Raw genomic sequence first — 17,196 nt, forward strand, 5'->3', positions numbered from 1 at the left:
GCAAATTCATATATTAGATCAATAAAAGTTGATCATTCATATTATTTTCTAGCTTTTGTGTCTTGCTAATTACCTAAGGTTTCTAATTAGCAAAGTAATTTCTAGTTGACCTTGGATAAATTATCACATTCTTTCATTAAATACATGTTTGTATTTGTGTATATTATTTTTTCAAATGGCTTTTAAGTAGTCAGACATAAATAGTCAAGTTGTTAACAGAGCAGAAGTGTTAAATATATCTTTTGGTCTAGGAGCATCATGAAAAAATTACACAATCACTAAGTGCACCGTGAACTAAGAAAGAACCAAAAAGTTCTACATTGTTTTTGATCAGAAGGACAGTAAAATGAACAATTTTGCAATAGAATTGCTTAACTTCTATAAAAAGAACATCCAAGGGGGGCCTGGGTGGCTCAGTGGGTTAAAGCCTCTGCCTTTGTCTCAGGTCATGATCCCAGGGTCCTGGGATCGAGCCCCACATCGGGCTTCCTGCTCAGCGGTGAGCCTGCTTCCCCCTGTCACTCTCTGCCTGCCTCTTTGCCTACTTGTGATCTCTCTCTGTCAAATAAATAAATAAAATCTTTAAAAAAAAAAAAAAAACTTCCAAGATTCATTTTGCCTTTTCAGTGTTAGATTTGAAAATAGGTGAATTGTTCTCTTTCTTATAATATGGAAGACTAGGAAGAAATTCTGAATACCTCTCACTATAAAACAGTAAAATGCTACCTAAAATATGCAGAATTATTAGATACAAAATAAAATACATGGTTAAGATAGCTAAAGACCTGAAAAAAGTATCAAAACTATGCACAAAAAAGAAACTATCAAAATTGACTTTTTGAAATAACCAATTAGGGGGACATCTGGGTGACGTAGTGGGTTAAATGTCTGCTCAGGTCATGGTCTCAGGGTCCTGGGATCAGCTGGCGCCATGCTCCCTGCTCAGAGGAGGGAGTCCACTTCTCCCTCTTCCCCCACTTGTGCTCTCTCACTTGGTCTCTCAAATAAATAAAATCTTAAAAATAGCCAACTAGAACTTTTCAAATGAAAATATAATCACTGAAATTAATATCTTAACTACTTAAACCTGAGAATTAGGTAGAGATTAAGAGAAAGTTTATACACTTGAACATAGAGCTGGAGTAGTTACCCAGAATGCAACAAAAAGAGAAAGAGAGGAAATATAAGCTATGAAAAGAGCAACAAGTTTAAGTGGCCATAGTTGGTGTCTGTGATTTGCTTTTTCCACTAGCTGTTTCCTATTTCCTTTGCCCTCAGCTGGAAGCCCAACTGGCTGGGGTTCTTTACTAGATGGGATGACCCAAACTTTAATTACTGAAGAGTCTGAATCCTTAATAATTCTTTTCTTTGATTTTTAGAGTTTTCCATTAACTTTCATTACTTGTCATGGAAAAACTAGGTTGTGTTCCAGAGAGTGTCCTGGGTTATGGACACAGTCCTCCTTACTCCTGCTGTGTATCAAAAACTCACTTTCCCCTTGGTAATTAAGATCAATAACTAACCAGTAAGTAACTTTTTTGCCTAGTAGTTCAGTGGTATGATGAGTACAAAATGGCATGACTGCCAGATGGCAGTCTCATGTTCCAGTGCAGTAGAATCATTGTTGTATTCCTCTGAAAGAAGCATTTTCCACTAAGAACTAAACAATAGGCAGAGTTCAAGTTGCAAATTGGAAAGCAAGAATTAAGTGAGTGTTTTTTGGTTATAGTAGGGAGAGGAGCCACTCCCACTTTGATCCCTTGAATAGACTCTGTATTTGGCTATGTTTGTAAAAGCACCAATAAATATAATGGTCTTAATTCTGCATCCTATAAAACAGAACCCAGTTCTTACGAAGTGTTGTCTCCCAACACACTTTGTTAAGTCTCTCTTTAGGCCAGCAATTTCTGGATAGGTGGTAAGATCTTATTATTCCATGGATATCCTTATTGCTTTACAACCTTTCCTGGGAAATGAGTTTCCTGATCAGAAACAAAGCTGTGTAGAATACCATGAAAATGAATAAGGCTTCCAGTCGATAGTGGTGCTAGCCAGGAACATTATGAGCAGGGAATGTACAACCATATCAAGAATACATTTATTCCAAAGAGGACAGATGTCTGCCCCCTGCATAAAAGAAGACATCTCATGGATTCACCCTGCCACTAGGTGGCTGACCAGCGTTAGTAGGGAACGGTGCCATTTCTGGGGCTCAGAGACCATGCAGGTGTCTGTTGCCAGATGAGAAGCTGCATTATTAGTTACATAGCTGCAAAGCAGGTGCTACAGACTCTGTTATTTGTTCCAGTGGTGATACCGCATCTAGAAAAATAGCTGCCATCAGAGTGACCACTATGCTATAAATTCACTACTATTAAATTTACTGTAAATCTACTATTAAATTTAAATTTACTATAATCCACAGTCATTTTTCAAGATCCATCTAATTTCTGCACAGACTAATCAGATAAATTAAATGGGGATGTGATAGATATCAACATCCCTGAATCTTTCAAGTCTCTGGTGATGGCACTAACCTCTGGAGTTCCCCTAGGGATGTGCTTTTGCTTCTTGGTTATTATCTTGATAGGGAGAAGTTCTAGAAACTTCCATTAGTCCTTCTTAAAATAATAGCTCATACATCTGGGTCACAGTCAATGTGGAGATTTCTACAAGTGATCTGGTGTCTCTACTCCAATTATACATTCTGGAACAGAGAAAGCAATCATAATGTGAGTCTGGGGACCAACTAGGCTAATATTTCATCTGTCACCTGAACACTATAGACCTCCATTTGACTGCTGAACCAAGTGGCATTTGGAGTCTTCAGAAGTTTGAATCAGTTCAGAAGTACACAGAAGGGATAATTCTGGTGGATTCCAAGAACCCTTCCTCCATAGTGTGTTCTCTGCCTTCTCCCAGTTACTCAAACATCTACCTAGGTGTTGTTATGAAGGGATTTTTGCAGCTGTAAGGTCCCAAATCAGTTGACTTTAAGAATGAGAGATTATCCCAGGTGAGCCTGATCTACTCACATGAGCCCTGAACTATTCCGGAGGAGAGATTCAAATCATGAATATTAACAAGGTTGTACAACCATCACCATTATATAATTCTAGAACATTTCCATCACCTCCAGAAGACTCCATACCCCTTAGCAGTCACTCCCCATTCTTAGTGCCTCCTAGACCCTGGCAACCACTAATCTTTCTGTCTCTGGATTTCCCTGTTCTGGACATTTCATATAAATGGAATAATAATAAGACAATATGCAGCATTTTGTGTCCGGCTTCTTTCACTTACCATGATTTCTTTAAGATTCATTCATGTTATAGTATGTACCAGTACTTCATTCTTTTTTATGAATTTAGGTTGTATCTTTTTTATGAATTTAGATTGTATTCCACTATTGTGATTACAAATTCATGAATATGTACAAGTTTTTCCGTGAACATATATACCTAAGAGTCAAATTGCTGGATCTTACTGTAACTAACTCTGTGGTTAACTTTTTGAGAATTGACAAACTGTTTTCCAAATTATAATGTGGTTGTACCATTTTGCATTCTCACTTTTGTGGCTTTTTAGATTCTCTGTCTTCATCTGTAAAAACAAAGGGTAAACTTGAGGTTTTGCAGGGAGGGAAATGTGGGAGAGAAAGGTAGAATGAAATGGTATACTAAAACATTTTTTTCCTATCCAGTACTAAATATTGTATGTAACATGTAACATTTTTTTTCCTAGAAATTTTAGGGAAACAGACCAGAATAAACAGTAAGTAATCAAAAGTCAGTGAGAACTTTACCAGTTTTTTTTTATCTTGATGATTTGAAATTGTTTTTTTGTTTTTATAGAAAAGCTTGCAGAGGCTCAGCGCAGGTTTGCTACACTTCAGAATGAGCTTCAGTCATCACTGGATGCACAGAAAGAGAGCACTGGCGTTACTACACTGCGACAGCGCAGGAAGCCAGTCTTCCATTTGTCCCATGAGGAACGTGTCCAACATAGGAATATTAAAGACCTTAAACTGGCCTTCAGCGAGTTCTACCTCAGTCTTATCCTGCTGCAGAACTATCAGGTACTTAGAGTCTTATCCTGGAGAATGGAACCTTCAAATAATTGAGAAGTTTGGAATTAACCTTGAACGATACTAATGGGCCAATCTAAAAAGGAAAATCTCTAGCATGTCGTTATTTTTTAGGTTCTTAATATGATGTCAGATGTTCTTACTGGCTAAAAACTACATATCAAAGGTAGCAAAATAGTGTTACTAAGACTTCTGTTGTTGAAGATCAGTTTTCTAAAACCTTTTTTACAGTATGCACGAGTAACCCTTGATTCATGGTTTACTTCCTATTTTTAGAGGCATCTCTAGCAGTACGTAGAAATAAGAAATTAAGTATGTCCATCCAGCCACTGCTGTCTATGTAAGAGGTTTACATTCCTCCAAGCCTATAACAAAATTTCCACAAAGACAATTAGTTAATTTTCCTGAAACTAACACTAATAATATAAAAGATACTAACTTTACAGCTTTGCCACTGAGAATCCTTCCATTGTATAATCCACATACTATAATATAACTTTATTAAAATCTGTATGGAATTACTGGGTCTCTCTATTTTATACATGAGACTAATATAACACTGTATATTAACTACATTAGAATGAAAATAAAATTTTTTAAGAAAGTAAAAAAAAATGTCTTCTGAAAGAAATGAGGTCACAACAAGCATGTATATTAAATTATGGAAACAGAAGGCATTTCTAATTCATTTCTAATTCTTTACATATTTGTTTACATATTTAAATCTACGATGAATTTATTGAAAAACAGGTTATTTGTTCAGTAATAAACTTTTAAATAGGCAGAAGCATCTGATCTCTAAAGAGACCTTATATACTATTCTTTTTCCATTTTATTATTGTGATTAGTACTGCTAATCAGTGGTTATATAAAACATATAAAAAATAAAAGGTTATACAATGAAAGTATTCTAAGGGTAAATATTGGAGTTTTAAAATAAGTCATTATAATCTCATATCTGCAGTAATCTAAGTTGTTAATGCATGTACTTATTTCCCTTTCTTTCCCTGTCATAATTCTACCTTCTTTGGTAATTTAATATATTATCATTCAAAGAAGAATCCTGTTGGAAAATAATTTTAGAAGAATAGTAAAGTATACAATGAGAAATTCCTTTCCTTTGAAATTTATCTGTAGCTTTACAATTTATATTTAAAAAGAAGTAAAAATACATTTCTTCTTTCTTATAATGCTATAAAACATTAACATTTCATATTTCATTGATTATGCTTGTGTGTTTCAGAGAAATACCCTTGTTAAATTTTTTTTATTAACTTTCCCAGAAGCGTTTGCTTGGGGTCACTATAACAAGCTCCTTGGGAAAACAAAAATAATTGTTAATTATAAAGGTTCTTTTCTATTCTCTATTCTTTAAGGCTGGCTGTTTTGTAAGAATATGTATTGAGAGTGAAGAGAATGGAAAATTAATTGAAAGTAGTCTCTAAATCACAGTGTATGCACCCCTAGGAGAATTTAATATGATTTCTTAAATTATGATAAACAAATTAGCAAGCAAGCAAAGTCTAATTTGGAGTAAATGCTTAATTTGTTTACTGATAGGGATATGTGATCAATAAATTTGGGAGGTCTCTGGTTTAAAGAACTATACAAATCTACAGTTTCTTGCTTTTTTGCATGTATCAAAGAATAACAGTTTGAGAATGTAGAAAAGTATAGTATTTTGATATCGTAGAAATGGAGGAAGAGTGCAAGCTCCTATCCATTATCAGCCAAACCTTGTATGTATGATAAGTGTTACTCTTTTTGCACTCCCATCTCCAAACTGAGAATGGATGGAAGCAAAATGAAATTAAAAGAAACAGATGATCTTCCATTTTCTATGCTGGTTCATACATGCTTACATAATGGGGGGAAATACATAGCAATACCAGTCCTTCAAAAAACAAAGAACTATAAATATATTTAGTGTATGATAAATCCAAAATATTTTTCTGATTGTATCCTTTTGATCATGAAGCAAAATAATATTAATTAACCTTTTTGAGAATAATTGAAAGACTTTTCCATAAGAAAATGGAAATAAAAATGTTTTGATTTTAAGACTTCCATTAATTTACTTGAAGTAGAAATCATAGGGTTCATAATTTAGGGTTTCTTTTATTACTGATGGCATACTACCTTGAAATAAATAGATAGGATAAGAAGAATCTTTTTTTTTTTTTTTTTTTTTTTTTGAGAGAGAGAGAGAATGTGGTAGGGAAGGGCAGTAGGAGAAGGAGAGAGTCTCAAGCAGACTCCTCACTGGGCCTGGAGCCTGATGTGGGGCTCGGTCTCACTACCCTGAGATCAATACCTGAGCTGAAACCAAGAATCAGTTGCTTAACCAACCGACCCAAGGAAGAAGAGTCTTATCCTTTTGGTAGTAAATGCTTATATGAAAGCATTTACCATTTGCCATTTCCCTTAGTACTCAGTCATCAGTCAGCTCATCAATGCATAGTGCTTATTATTTTTCTTCATTTATGATGGTGGAAATTATAGTGGTTTTTCTCATTTCTTTCTGTAGAATCTGAATTTTACAGGGTTTCGAAAAATCCTCAAAAAGCATGACAAAATCCTGGAAACTTCTCGTGGAGCAGATTGGCGAGTGGCTCATGTTGAAGTGGCCCCATTTTACACGTGCAAGAAAATCAACCAGCTCATCTCTGAAACTGAGGTATAGTAATCTCACTTATGTACTACCTATTTTCAATAGCATTAATGTCTTATTTTTAATGAAATAATTCTTCATCTGTAGTCTCCTTTTGTAATTTGTTGCTAGCTTTGAATACTATGTTCTTTACTCATGAGTTTTGTCTTTTGCTTTGTCAGTGTACATTCACCAAGAAGTTATCAGAATACCATGTATATAAATGGTTCAGAATTATTTATGTATTACTCAAGATTAGTATAATTGAATGTGTCTTTCTAGGCTGTAGTGACTAATGAACTTGAAGATGGTGACCGACAAAAAGCTATGAAGCGTTTACGTGTCCCTCCTTTGGGAGCTGCTCAGGTTAGTATTTCTTTCAGTTGTTTGGTTTTGCCTATTTAATCAACACAATCTGTTTAGTTGATAAAACATACTAGTTTCATTACTTTCAAAAATATGTCAGGGGCACCTGGGTGGTTTGTTTAGTTAAGCGTCCAGCTCATGATTTTGACTTAGGTCATGATCTCAGGGTTGTGAGATTGAGCCCCATATCCCGCTTTGTTCTGGGTGTGGAGTGTGCTTAAGATTCTCTCTCTCCCTCTCCCTTTGCCTTCCAACCCTGCTCTCTCTCCTTAAAAAAAATAAAAAGAAAAGAAACAGCCAAATTTTAAAAGTAGTTATTACTATTGTTATTTTGTTTTTAAAAAATTCCATGCCAGGTCTTACTTCATGATGAATTGTAGTGTCTTCCCACCTTTCTCATCTTACGCTATATTCCTTCTCTTGTGACATGCTAACTTCTTGGCCTCCCCAAATTATAAAGATGAGATACTTAATTCATGTTATAGTCACCAAATGATTGTGATTAGGTATTTAATGATATGGGGTGGGAAGATTCAAGTATGCTGGGCTACTTACAAAACTTCATCCAAAATGCCACAGTTACATCAAAAAACAAACAAACAAAAAACTATTTAGTGACATCCACACAGTAATTATACTAGAAACATTAAGGTGACATATTTTGTTTCATAAAATAAGTCTCAGTAAACTTAAAAGGATTTAAATCATAGAATAAGTTCTCTGAGCACAGTGGAATGGAAATCAATAACAAAAAGAGCTTCCTTATTCTAATAAAAGGCATTTATGAAAAAACCTATAACTAATATCAGACTTAATAGCGAAACTCTGAATACCTTCTCCCTAACTAGGGACGAAAGAAGGATATTCCTTCTAACCACTTTTATTCAACATTGTACCACAGATTCTAGCCAGTGCATTAGGGTAGGAAAAAGAAATAAAAGGTATTCAGGTTAGAAACAAAGAACTAAAACTCTGGTGGAGGTTTTGCTGATGACATGCTAACTTATATAGAAAATCCAGTGAATTATTAGAATAGCTGCTAGAACTAATAAGTGAGTTTAACATGGTTGCAGACTATAACGCCATAAATAAAGTAAACTGCATTTCTATGTGCCATTCAGAACAATTAAAAAAAAAAAGAAGGGTGTCTAGGTGGCTCAGGTCATGATTCTGGAGTCCCAGGATTGAGTCCCACATCAGGCTCCCTGCTCAGCAGGTAGTCTGCTTCTCCCTCTGCGCTTTACCCTGCTTGTGCTCTGTATTGCTCTCTCTCCCTCTCTCAAATAAATTAAAAAAAAATTTTTTTTAATATTTTTAATTTCTTTTTTTTTTAGGGATTTTATTTATTTACTTTGACAGAGAGAGAGCACAAGCCGGGGGAGCAGCAGAGGAAGGGAGAGAAGCAGGCTTCCTGCTGACCAGGGAGCCTGGTGCAGGACTCAGTCCCAGGACCCTGGGATCATGACCTGAGCCAAAGGCAAACACCTAATCAACTGAGCCACTCAGGCACCCCAGAATAAAACATTTTTAAATGCTATTTATAATTGAAATATGTAGGGATAGATCTGACAAAATATGTATAAGATTTTTACATTGAAAACTATAAAATATTGCTGAGAGAAATTAAAAGAGACAGATGCATGAGAGATATATCATATTCATGAATTAGAAAACCCAGTACTTCAAAATTATCATTTCTTCCTAAATTGATCCATAGATAGAATACAGTCCAGCTCAAAATCTCAACAGGCTTTATATTTATTATACATGTTTATAACTTGTTAGCAAATTAAAAAATTTTGTATAGAGTTAAAAAGGACCAAGAAAAAACAAAAAAACTTCACAACAACATAGTTGAAAGATTGACACTACCTTGTATCAAACTTACTAAAACTACCGTAATCAAGACAGTGTGGTATTAATGTCAAGAAAAGTAATAGGTGAGTGAAGCAGAATAAAAAGTCCAAAAGTAGACCAATAAATATATGGTCAATTAATTTAATGTAAAGACAGTTCAGGGAAAAGGGTAGTCTTTCCAACAAATGGTGCTGGAGCAATTGACTTCCATGTGCGAAGAAAAGAAAACAACTTCCACACATCTTTCACATCATACAGAAAGTTAATTTTAGGTATACCATAGACTTAAGTGAAAACCTAAAAGTACACATTTTTGAAGAAAATACAGGAAAAAGTCCATCATGATGACTGGTTTATGCAAAGATTTCTAAGAAATAAAACCAGAAACTCCTCATCAAAATTTAGAACTTCTGCTCTTCAGAAGACAATAGTAAGAGGGTGAAAAGAAAAGCAACAGACTAGGAAAGAAATAGAACAGATAAAATATATAAATACAAGAACTTCAGTACTCAAAAATAAGAAAACAACCAGCTTAAAAGTGGGCAAGAGATCTAAACAATCAAAGAGGTATGTGTAGCAAGTAAACATGTGAATAGATGTTCAGTATCTTTAGTCATAGGGAAATGCAAATTAAAACCACAGTGAGATAACGTATACCTATTAGAATGACTAAAAACATAGACACTAAATGTTGGAGGAGCAAAACTCTGATATCTCATATGCTGCTAGTGGAAAGTAAAATCATACAACCATATTGTAAAACAGTTTAGCAGTTTCTTATAAATTAAACTTTCACCTACCATATTACAGGTATTAACCCAAGACAAATGCAAGCGTGTTTTCATATAAAGATGTGTACACAGGGGGCACCTGTCTGGCTCAGGCAGTAGAGCATTCAGTTCTTGTTCTCAGGGTCATGAGTTTGAGCCCCATACTGGACATAGAGCTTTCTTTAAAATAAATAAATTGATAAATAAAGTCCTTTAAAAAAATGTTTCATGAAATGTTTTAAAGCAGCTTTATTCATAATAGCCTAAACCAGGAAACAGATCATATCTATCAGTAGGTGAATGGGAAAACAGTAATGGTATATGCATACAATGGCATAATACTCGGCAATAAAAAGGAATAAGTATTGATACATGGGGGGCACCTGGGTGGCTCAGTGGATTAAGCCTCTGCCTTCAGATCAGGTCATGATCTCAGGTTCCTGGGATCAAGCCCTGCCTCAGGCTCTCTGCTCAGCAGGGAGCCTGCTTTCGCTCCCTCTCTGCCTGCCTCTGCCTACTTGTGATCTCTGTCTGTCAAATAAATAAATAAAATCTTTAAAAAACAATAACAAAAACATGGATGTATGGAACAATATGGGTACATCTTAAAATAATTACACTGAGGGAAAGAAACCAGACCAAAAGAGTATATGATGCTGTTTACCTAAAACTCTGGAAAATGCAAACTGTGTAATGAGAGTAGATCCATGGTTTTCTGGGAGGTGGAATAGGGTGTGGTGAGCAGTAAAGTGTTACAGAAGGGCGTAAGGACTCTCTTGTGGGGGGCAATAGATAAGTTCATTCTCTTGATTATGGTAATAATTTCCTAAGTGTTTAACATATATCAAAACATCAAATTGTATGCTCTAAATATGTGCAGTTTAGTGTGAGTTATATTTAGTAAAACTATTAAAAAGTAAGAAAGTCTTGAAAAATTAAAGTATTTGTAAATGCAAAAAGAACTGGTGAAGCTGAGAAAACATGGAAATGGTTATCCTTGGTGAGGAGGAAAGGTTTATGGATCTGGAATGGATAGGAACTTCAAAGATAATAGAAATGTTCTGTTTCTGATGATGGGTGATAGGTGTAGGAACACTTTATTATTCAGTTCCTAATAGTTCAAATACATTATATGTATTCTTTTATATGTGATAAATTGCACAATTTTTTAAACTAGAAAAAATTTTTTTGAAAATACAAATAACTTTCTTCCATCTGGATGCATTCAATCTTTTAACAATTCAGATACCTGTTACTGGATAATTTGTAGGTCACAGAGATTCTCAAGGCTTTTTTTCATTTAAAGGTTTTAGGAAAACATTTAAACTATCTTAAATGTAGCATTTAAGATATTACACCTTTAACAACAATAGAAGTTCTTTATAATATTCATAGCAAATATTTAATCCCACAATATTTTCTCTCTCCTGTTTCTCATACCTTTATGTTTAAAATATCAGAACACTTTCTTTTATATTAGAAAACAGTTTACTTCCTTTTATCATTTTCTAAATAAAAACCTACCAGTGCCTTCTTAGCGCAGTAGGCAGCGCGTCAGTCTCATAAATAAAAACCTACCATAAAGTAGAGAAAAATACTTTTTGAACCTACATGCTCTGGATATTCTGATATTCCAGTTCTCTGGAGAATGTCTATTGTATCTCAAAAATTCACTTTAGGGACACCTGGGTGGCTCAGTGGATTAAGTGTCTGCCTTTAGTTTAGGTCATAATCCCAGGGCCCGGGGACTGAGCCCCATGTTGGGCTTTCTGCTCAGCGGGGAGCCTACTTCTACCTCTCTCTGCCTGCTGCCCCACTTGCTTGTGCTCTCTCTCAAATAAAAAAATGAAATCTTTTAAAAAAAATTCACTTTGTTACCCCAGTGTTAATAGTGTAAGTAATATAGAAAACAAGTGTTCTTAATTTTGCCATTGTCTCAATACCAAATATGTGAATTCCGAGTAATAGTGACCTACAAAATTTAAAGAGATATATCTTGTGAAAATGAAATTGCACTTAGATTTCTCCTACAAGAAAAACTCAGTATATATATAATTCAGTGTTTAAGATTAAATTCTTGGTTACTTAGTAACTCAGATTTTTGTAAAGGAATTCAAATAACTATATTACAAGAGAATTAAGGATGTTTCTCTGGTTCTGATTTATAAAAAATTCAGTTCTTAAAATATTTTTGTTTTCATGGTAGAGCTTTGGGACTCATACTACTAATTTATTACAGCATATACTAAATGTATGCAGTGTTTTGCCCTTTGATTAGCATGCTGTTTTTCTGTCTACAGCCCGCACCAGCATGGACTACTTTTAGAGTTGGCCTATTTTGTGGAATATTCATTGTACTGAATATTACCCTTGTGCTTGCCGGTAAGTTGTTTAAATTTTGAATTAAATTATCCTTAGGAATATGCCTATGTTATATTCTATTTCTCTGTCAAAACTACCACCAAACTAACAGAGCTGCTACCGAAAGAGAAATTTGCCAGGGCTAAGTTTTGGTTGTTACATATGATTTGAAAGGATGGGGTGGTATTTGGTCATTTGTTCATTTTTTTTAAATTTTGGGTATAGTTATCCTTTAAAACATTGCTAGATTATGACTTTTATTCTCCATCGTTTTCTTATTTTTATGTATAATTTCTTCATACTTGTTCAAAGTTCAGTTATCAGGAACCTCAGCTTCCTTGATCACAGTTGAGAGTAATTAAGGATGCAAAATTGACGTACTAAAGTTCATTCACTTTGCTTATTGGAGTCTCTCTCACGTCATTTCCAGATTGTATTTGCAATTCCTTTGTGTAATTTCCTATTCTAAAGAAGTTAAGAATTAGAAAGAAATTGGAGGAATTGCTGAAGCAAGGGAATTCCCAGCATCAAGAAATGATATAACAGCAAGAGAGACATTATCTTACTAAACTTCCCAACAGAATTTGACATACTCCTCAGCAGCATTTGACATTGTGGATCATTCCTTCTTAAAACCCTTTCTTTACTTGGTTTTCCTGGGAAACTGTATTCTGCTGGTAGTTCTTTCCAATCTCCTTTGCTAACTATTCTTTTCTTTGTGACATCTAAATGTTGGACAGTATGGCTGGGCTGAATCCTCAAATCTCTTTCTCTGTCAACTTTCATTTCCTACCTAGGCAATCTTATTCAAGCCTGTGTCTATAAACATTATCTGTATGCTAATGACTCTCAAGTATGTCTGCTCTCTCCTCTGAATGATAATCTAATTGACTATTTGGATTTGTAGTAGGCATTTCAAACTTAGGAGGACAAATTTTTTTTTTTAGCCCCAAATACTCTTTCTTTTCCATAAATCATCACTTTTTGTCAGGGTATCGGGCCACAAACCTGTAGCCTCTCTTTTCTCTCATACCTTATCTCCAGTTGGTCAGCAGATCCTTGCTTTCTCTTTAAAATGTGGTTTGTTTGTTTTTGGCTCTGCATTCAGCATGAGGTCTGCTTGAGATTCCCTCTCCCTCTGCCCTTCCCCCTGCTCATGTGCACTCTCTCTGTAAAACAAAATAAAATCTTTTTTAAAAATTAAAATGTTTTTTTTTTTTAAGTATAGCTGACACACAATGTTACATTGATTTCAAGTGTACAACATAGTGATTCAACAACTCTGCATTATGGTATGTTCGTGACAAGTGTAGGTACCATCTGTCACCATACAACACTATTATAATGCGATTGTCTATATTCCCTTTCTGGTATCTTTCATCCCCTGACTTATCCCTTCCATAACTAGAAGCCTTTATCTTCCACTCTCCTTCGCCCATTTTGAATCTGACCACCTCAACCAGTGCCATCCTTGTCTAAGCAACTGTTTTTTGCTTGGTATACTGCAGTAGCCTTCTGAACTTGTCTCACTAGGCCACTTTTGCCTCCTTTTAGCCACCAACGTCTTTTTTTTTTTTTTAAATGTAAGTTAGATCGTATCACTGCCCTCCTCAATATCTCTTTATGGCTTCTCTTACAATCAAGTTGAAACTTCTTACTATGGCCTAGAAGACCCTATAGGGTCTTGCCGTATGGGTCTTTCTAACTTTATATCCTGTCATACTCTCCATACTCAGTTTCACTCTGTTTCCAAGTACATTTGTGGTGGTACTATTCCTTGAACTCACCAAGCTCATCCCATAAATGATCCCTTGCAATTGCCTAAATGTTTCTAACACGGTGCTACACATATAGTAGATGTTTAAGAAAAAACTTATTGAACTTGCTTTTCCTGATTAACATTCTTCTTAAGATTGTCAATTATAAATTATGAAATTATAACCCAAGTTGTAATGACTCCTAGCAAGCGTATGAACTTAACCTGTTGACAGTGTATTTTCATTTGTGTTTTTAGACTTCTCCCTCCTACCAATTACTAAAAATTATATCTAATAAAATCATGAGTAAGCTCATGATTTAATATTGGCATAATTTATGATCATATTTTAATTTAGTTCTATTTCTTTAAATGAATGCAGTCTATTTATATAGACTACATAGAAATATTGCAATAAAAACCCAGCCCTTGATTTTTGAGCCACTGTTAGGAAAGAAACACTGACTTGTCTTAAAAAACCCTTGCCTGGGTTTCAGTCTCAGATCCACTGTTTGTTAATTGTTTTGGCTTTAAGGATATCATTTAACTTCTCTGAAATAACTTCCTTATTAGGTGAGCTTACTACCCTAAATTTACAAGGTTGTTTTAGAATTCATTCATTCAACAGGTAAATTTTACGTATTTCATGATTATGCTTGATATTATGAGTCTTAAATAAGAGAATCCCTTTCCTTATGAAGTTTATTATGTCAGAGAGATTAAAACAGTAATAATACACTACAAGACAGAAAATCTTAAATGTTCTAAGCAGGTCAAAGGAACAAAGTGATTACTTTAAATGAAAGCATCAGTGAAGACTTTATGGAGGAAATGGCATTTTTGCTGGACACTGATGGAGGGAAAGGCATTCTAAGAGGAAACAGATAAGCAGAGATTTAGTTGGTAGGGGACCAGGGTAGGGCATAGGAGGAGGGAGTGGGTTACAAAGGGGAGAAAGGATAAATCACCTAGTGTGAAGGAGAGTATTAGATAATAAGAGTGGAAGATACTTAAGATCACTTCATGGAGATCAACTAAGAAGTATAAGTAATACATAGGTCGCCTGGGTGTCTCAGTCGGTTAAGGATCTGACTCTTGATTTTGGCACAAGTTGTGATCTCAGGGTCTTGGGATTGAATCCCATGTCACCTGTTGGGCTCTGTGCTCAGCAGGGAGTCCACTAGAAATTCTCTCTGCATGTCCCTCTCCCTGCACTCCTCCCTCCAGTCACATGCACACATGTGCACACACTGTCTCCCTGTTTCTCAAATAAACAAATCTTACAAAAAAAAAAAAAAAGTAGTACAAAACATGTTTATAGTTGTAAAGTACCAGATCAGTATAAATTATAAGGTGTATGTGATGGGAGTTGTTCTTTCTAAGAAAAACCTCAATCATTTGTGTGAGAAGTTTTTTTTTTTTTTTTATTTTCAAGATGAGTATGGTTATAATTATCATCATTATCAAATAATAAGAAAAAAATAAACTTCATTCTTTTTATGTGAGTGCATTGAAAAGTTTTTTTTTAATTCAGGGACAAATTAAGGTTTTGTTTTCTTTTGTAAATACAGGCTTTTGTGAGACACTCTAATTTTTTGTTTTTAACTTATGTGGTTTATGCATTTAGGGTGGTGCATTATGTTCTCTCACCTCAGAACACTTCTTTGTTTGATCTTTATGTTGGGCCAAAAGGAGGAGGCAGAGCAAATATAAAGCCAGCTGTCTATCCTTACTTATCTCCCAGGGTACTAAAAGATAACAGTGTTGAGAGATGAGAGAGAAACACAGCAGTAGTAATGCATGTACAAGCACGATTCTTTTTTTCATTCACATCAAAAAATAATGTGCATAATCACTGTAGTTTCTCAAGGGGATATGACCTGATATTTAATAATTTGTCTGAAATTCACATACTTCAGATAGTTTGATGAAGATGAAAAGTTACCTTAGATTTTTTAAAACTTGTTCTCTTATAAATTTCTAGTAATCTTTATTTAATTTGATACAATAACAGTATACCATATTTCATTTTTTGGTTTCATAAAGATATGAGTTTGGCTATTTAAAACACATAAAACTGTGAAATAACAAGCACTCATACCCTAATAGTAAGAGTAGTGATTGTTTCGATCTCTTTGGAGGATAATTTCACAGTATATGTAAAATTTTAAATGCAGTCACTTTGGTCTAGCAGTTTTATTCCTAGAAATTTATCTTACAAACGTATGTGGGTATAAGGACATAAGGACATACATGAGATGTATGTATTCACTACCATTTCATTTATAGTTGCAAAATCCTAGAAACCACTGAAATGTCCATCAGTTAGGAATTGTTTATAAAACTAAATGATATTACCTCTGTACAATGAAATGTCATGAAGGTATTAAAGTGAATGAATGAAAATGGGTATAGCACTTTGGAGAACTGTTTGGCAGTCTCTACCAAAACTGAACATACACTATACTGGGTTGTTTCTATCCCCCAGTTAATGTGTATTGTGCTGCTGTGAACACGCATATTCATGGATTTGTTTGGGTACCTGGTTTCAGTTCTTTTGGATATATGTCTAGGAGTGGAGTCATTCAGTTATGTGCTAATCTATGTTTAATCTTCTGAGGTGCCACCAAATTGTCTTCCATAGAGGCTACACCATTTTTCCTTTTCACCAGCAATTTATGAGGGTTCCATGTTCTTTACATGCTTACCAACTTAATCATTTTCCTTTTTATTTAGTTAGTTAGTTAGTTATAGCCATCCTAGAGGGTGTGAAGTGATATCTTGTTAATGTTTTGATTTGTATTTCCCTGATGACTAATGGTATTGAGCATTGTTTCATATGCTCAGTGCTCAGACTTGTTGGCTATTTGTTTATTTTCTTTGGAAAAATGTCTAAGTCCTTTGCTCATTTTTTAATTGAGTTGTCTTCTTCTTAAGTTACAAGATTTCTTTATATGTCCTGGGTAATAGACCCTTACCAAGACACAAGATTTGCAAATATTTTCTCCCATTGTATAGACTGTTTTTCACTTTCTTCATTATATCCTTTGATGCACAAAAGTTTTTAATTTTGATAAAGCCTAATTTATCTATACTTTTCTTTCTTTGAACTAATTTTTGTACATGATGAGAGATAGGGGTTCAACTTCATTCTTTTGCTTATGGATATCTAGTTGTCCCAGCACCATTTGCTGAAGAAAATATTCTTTTCCACTGAATGGTCTTGGCACTCTTGTTGAAAACTAATTTATTCATGAACTCCCAGTTCCATTCCATTTGTCTGAATGTTTGTTTTTATGCAAGTACCACACTGTTTTATAGTAAATTTTGAAACCACAAAAGATGAGTC

General features: G+C 34.6%; 1 protein-coding gene across 2 annotated transcripts in view; it reads left to right on the forward strand.

The window, feature by feature from the left end:
- Nucleotides 1-17,196, forward strand: part of XPR1 (xenotropic and polytropic retrovirus receptor 1) — a 239,905-nt gene that overhangs the window by 158,424 nt on the left and 64,285 nt on the right. For both annotated transcript variants that reach the window (XM_032319240.1, XM_032319241.1), the window contains 4 exons: nucleotides 3,855-4,078; nucleotides 6,615-6,764; nucleotides 7,020-7,103; nucleotides 12,031-12,112. In XM_032319240.1, the coding sequence (XP_032175131.1) occupies nucleotides 3,855-4,078; nucleotides 6,615-6,764; nucleotides 7,020-7,103; nucleotides 12,031-12,112 (540 nt within the window). The remainder of the gene's footprint in view (nucleotides 1-3,854; nucleotides 4,079-6,614; nucleotides 6,765-7,019; nucleotides 7,104-12,030; nucleotides 12,113-17,196) is intronic.

Source organism: Mustela erminea, chromosome 17, assembly GCF_009829155.1.
Source record: "Mustela erminea isolate mMusErm1 chromosome 17, mMusErm1.Pri, whole genome shotgun sequence".
Taxonomy (NCBI): domain Eukaryota; kingdom Metazoa; phylum Chordata; class Mammalia; order Carnivora; family Mustelidae; genus Mustela; species Mustela erminea.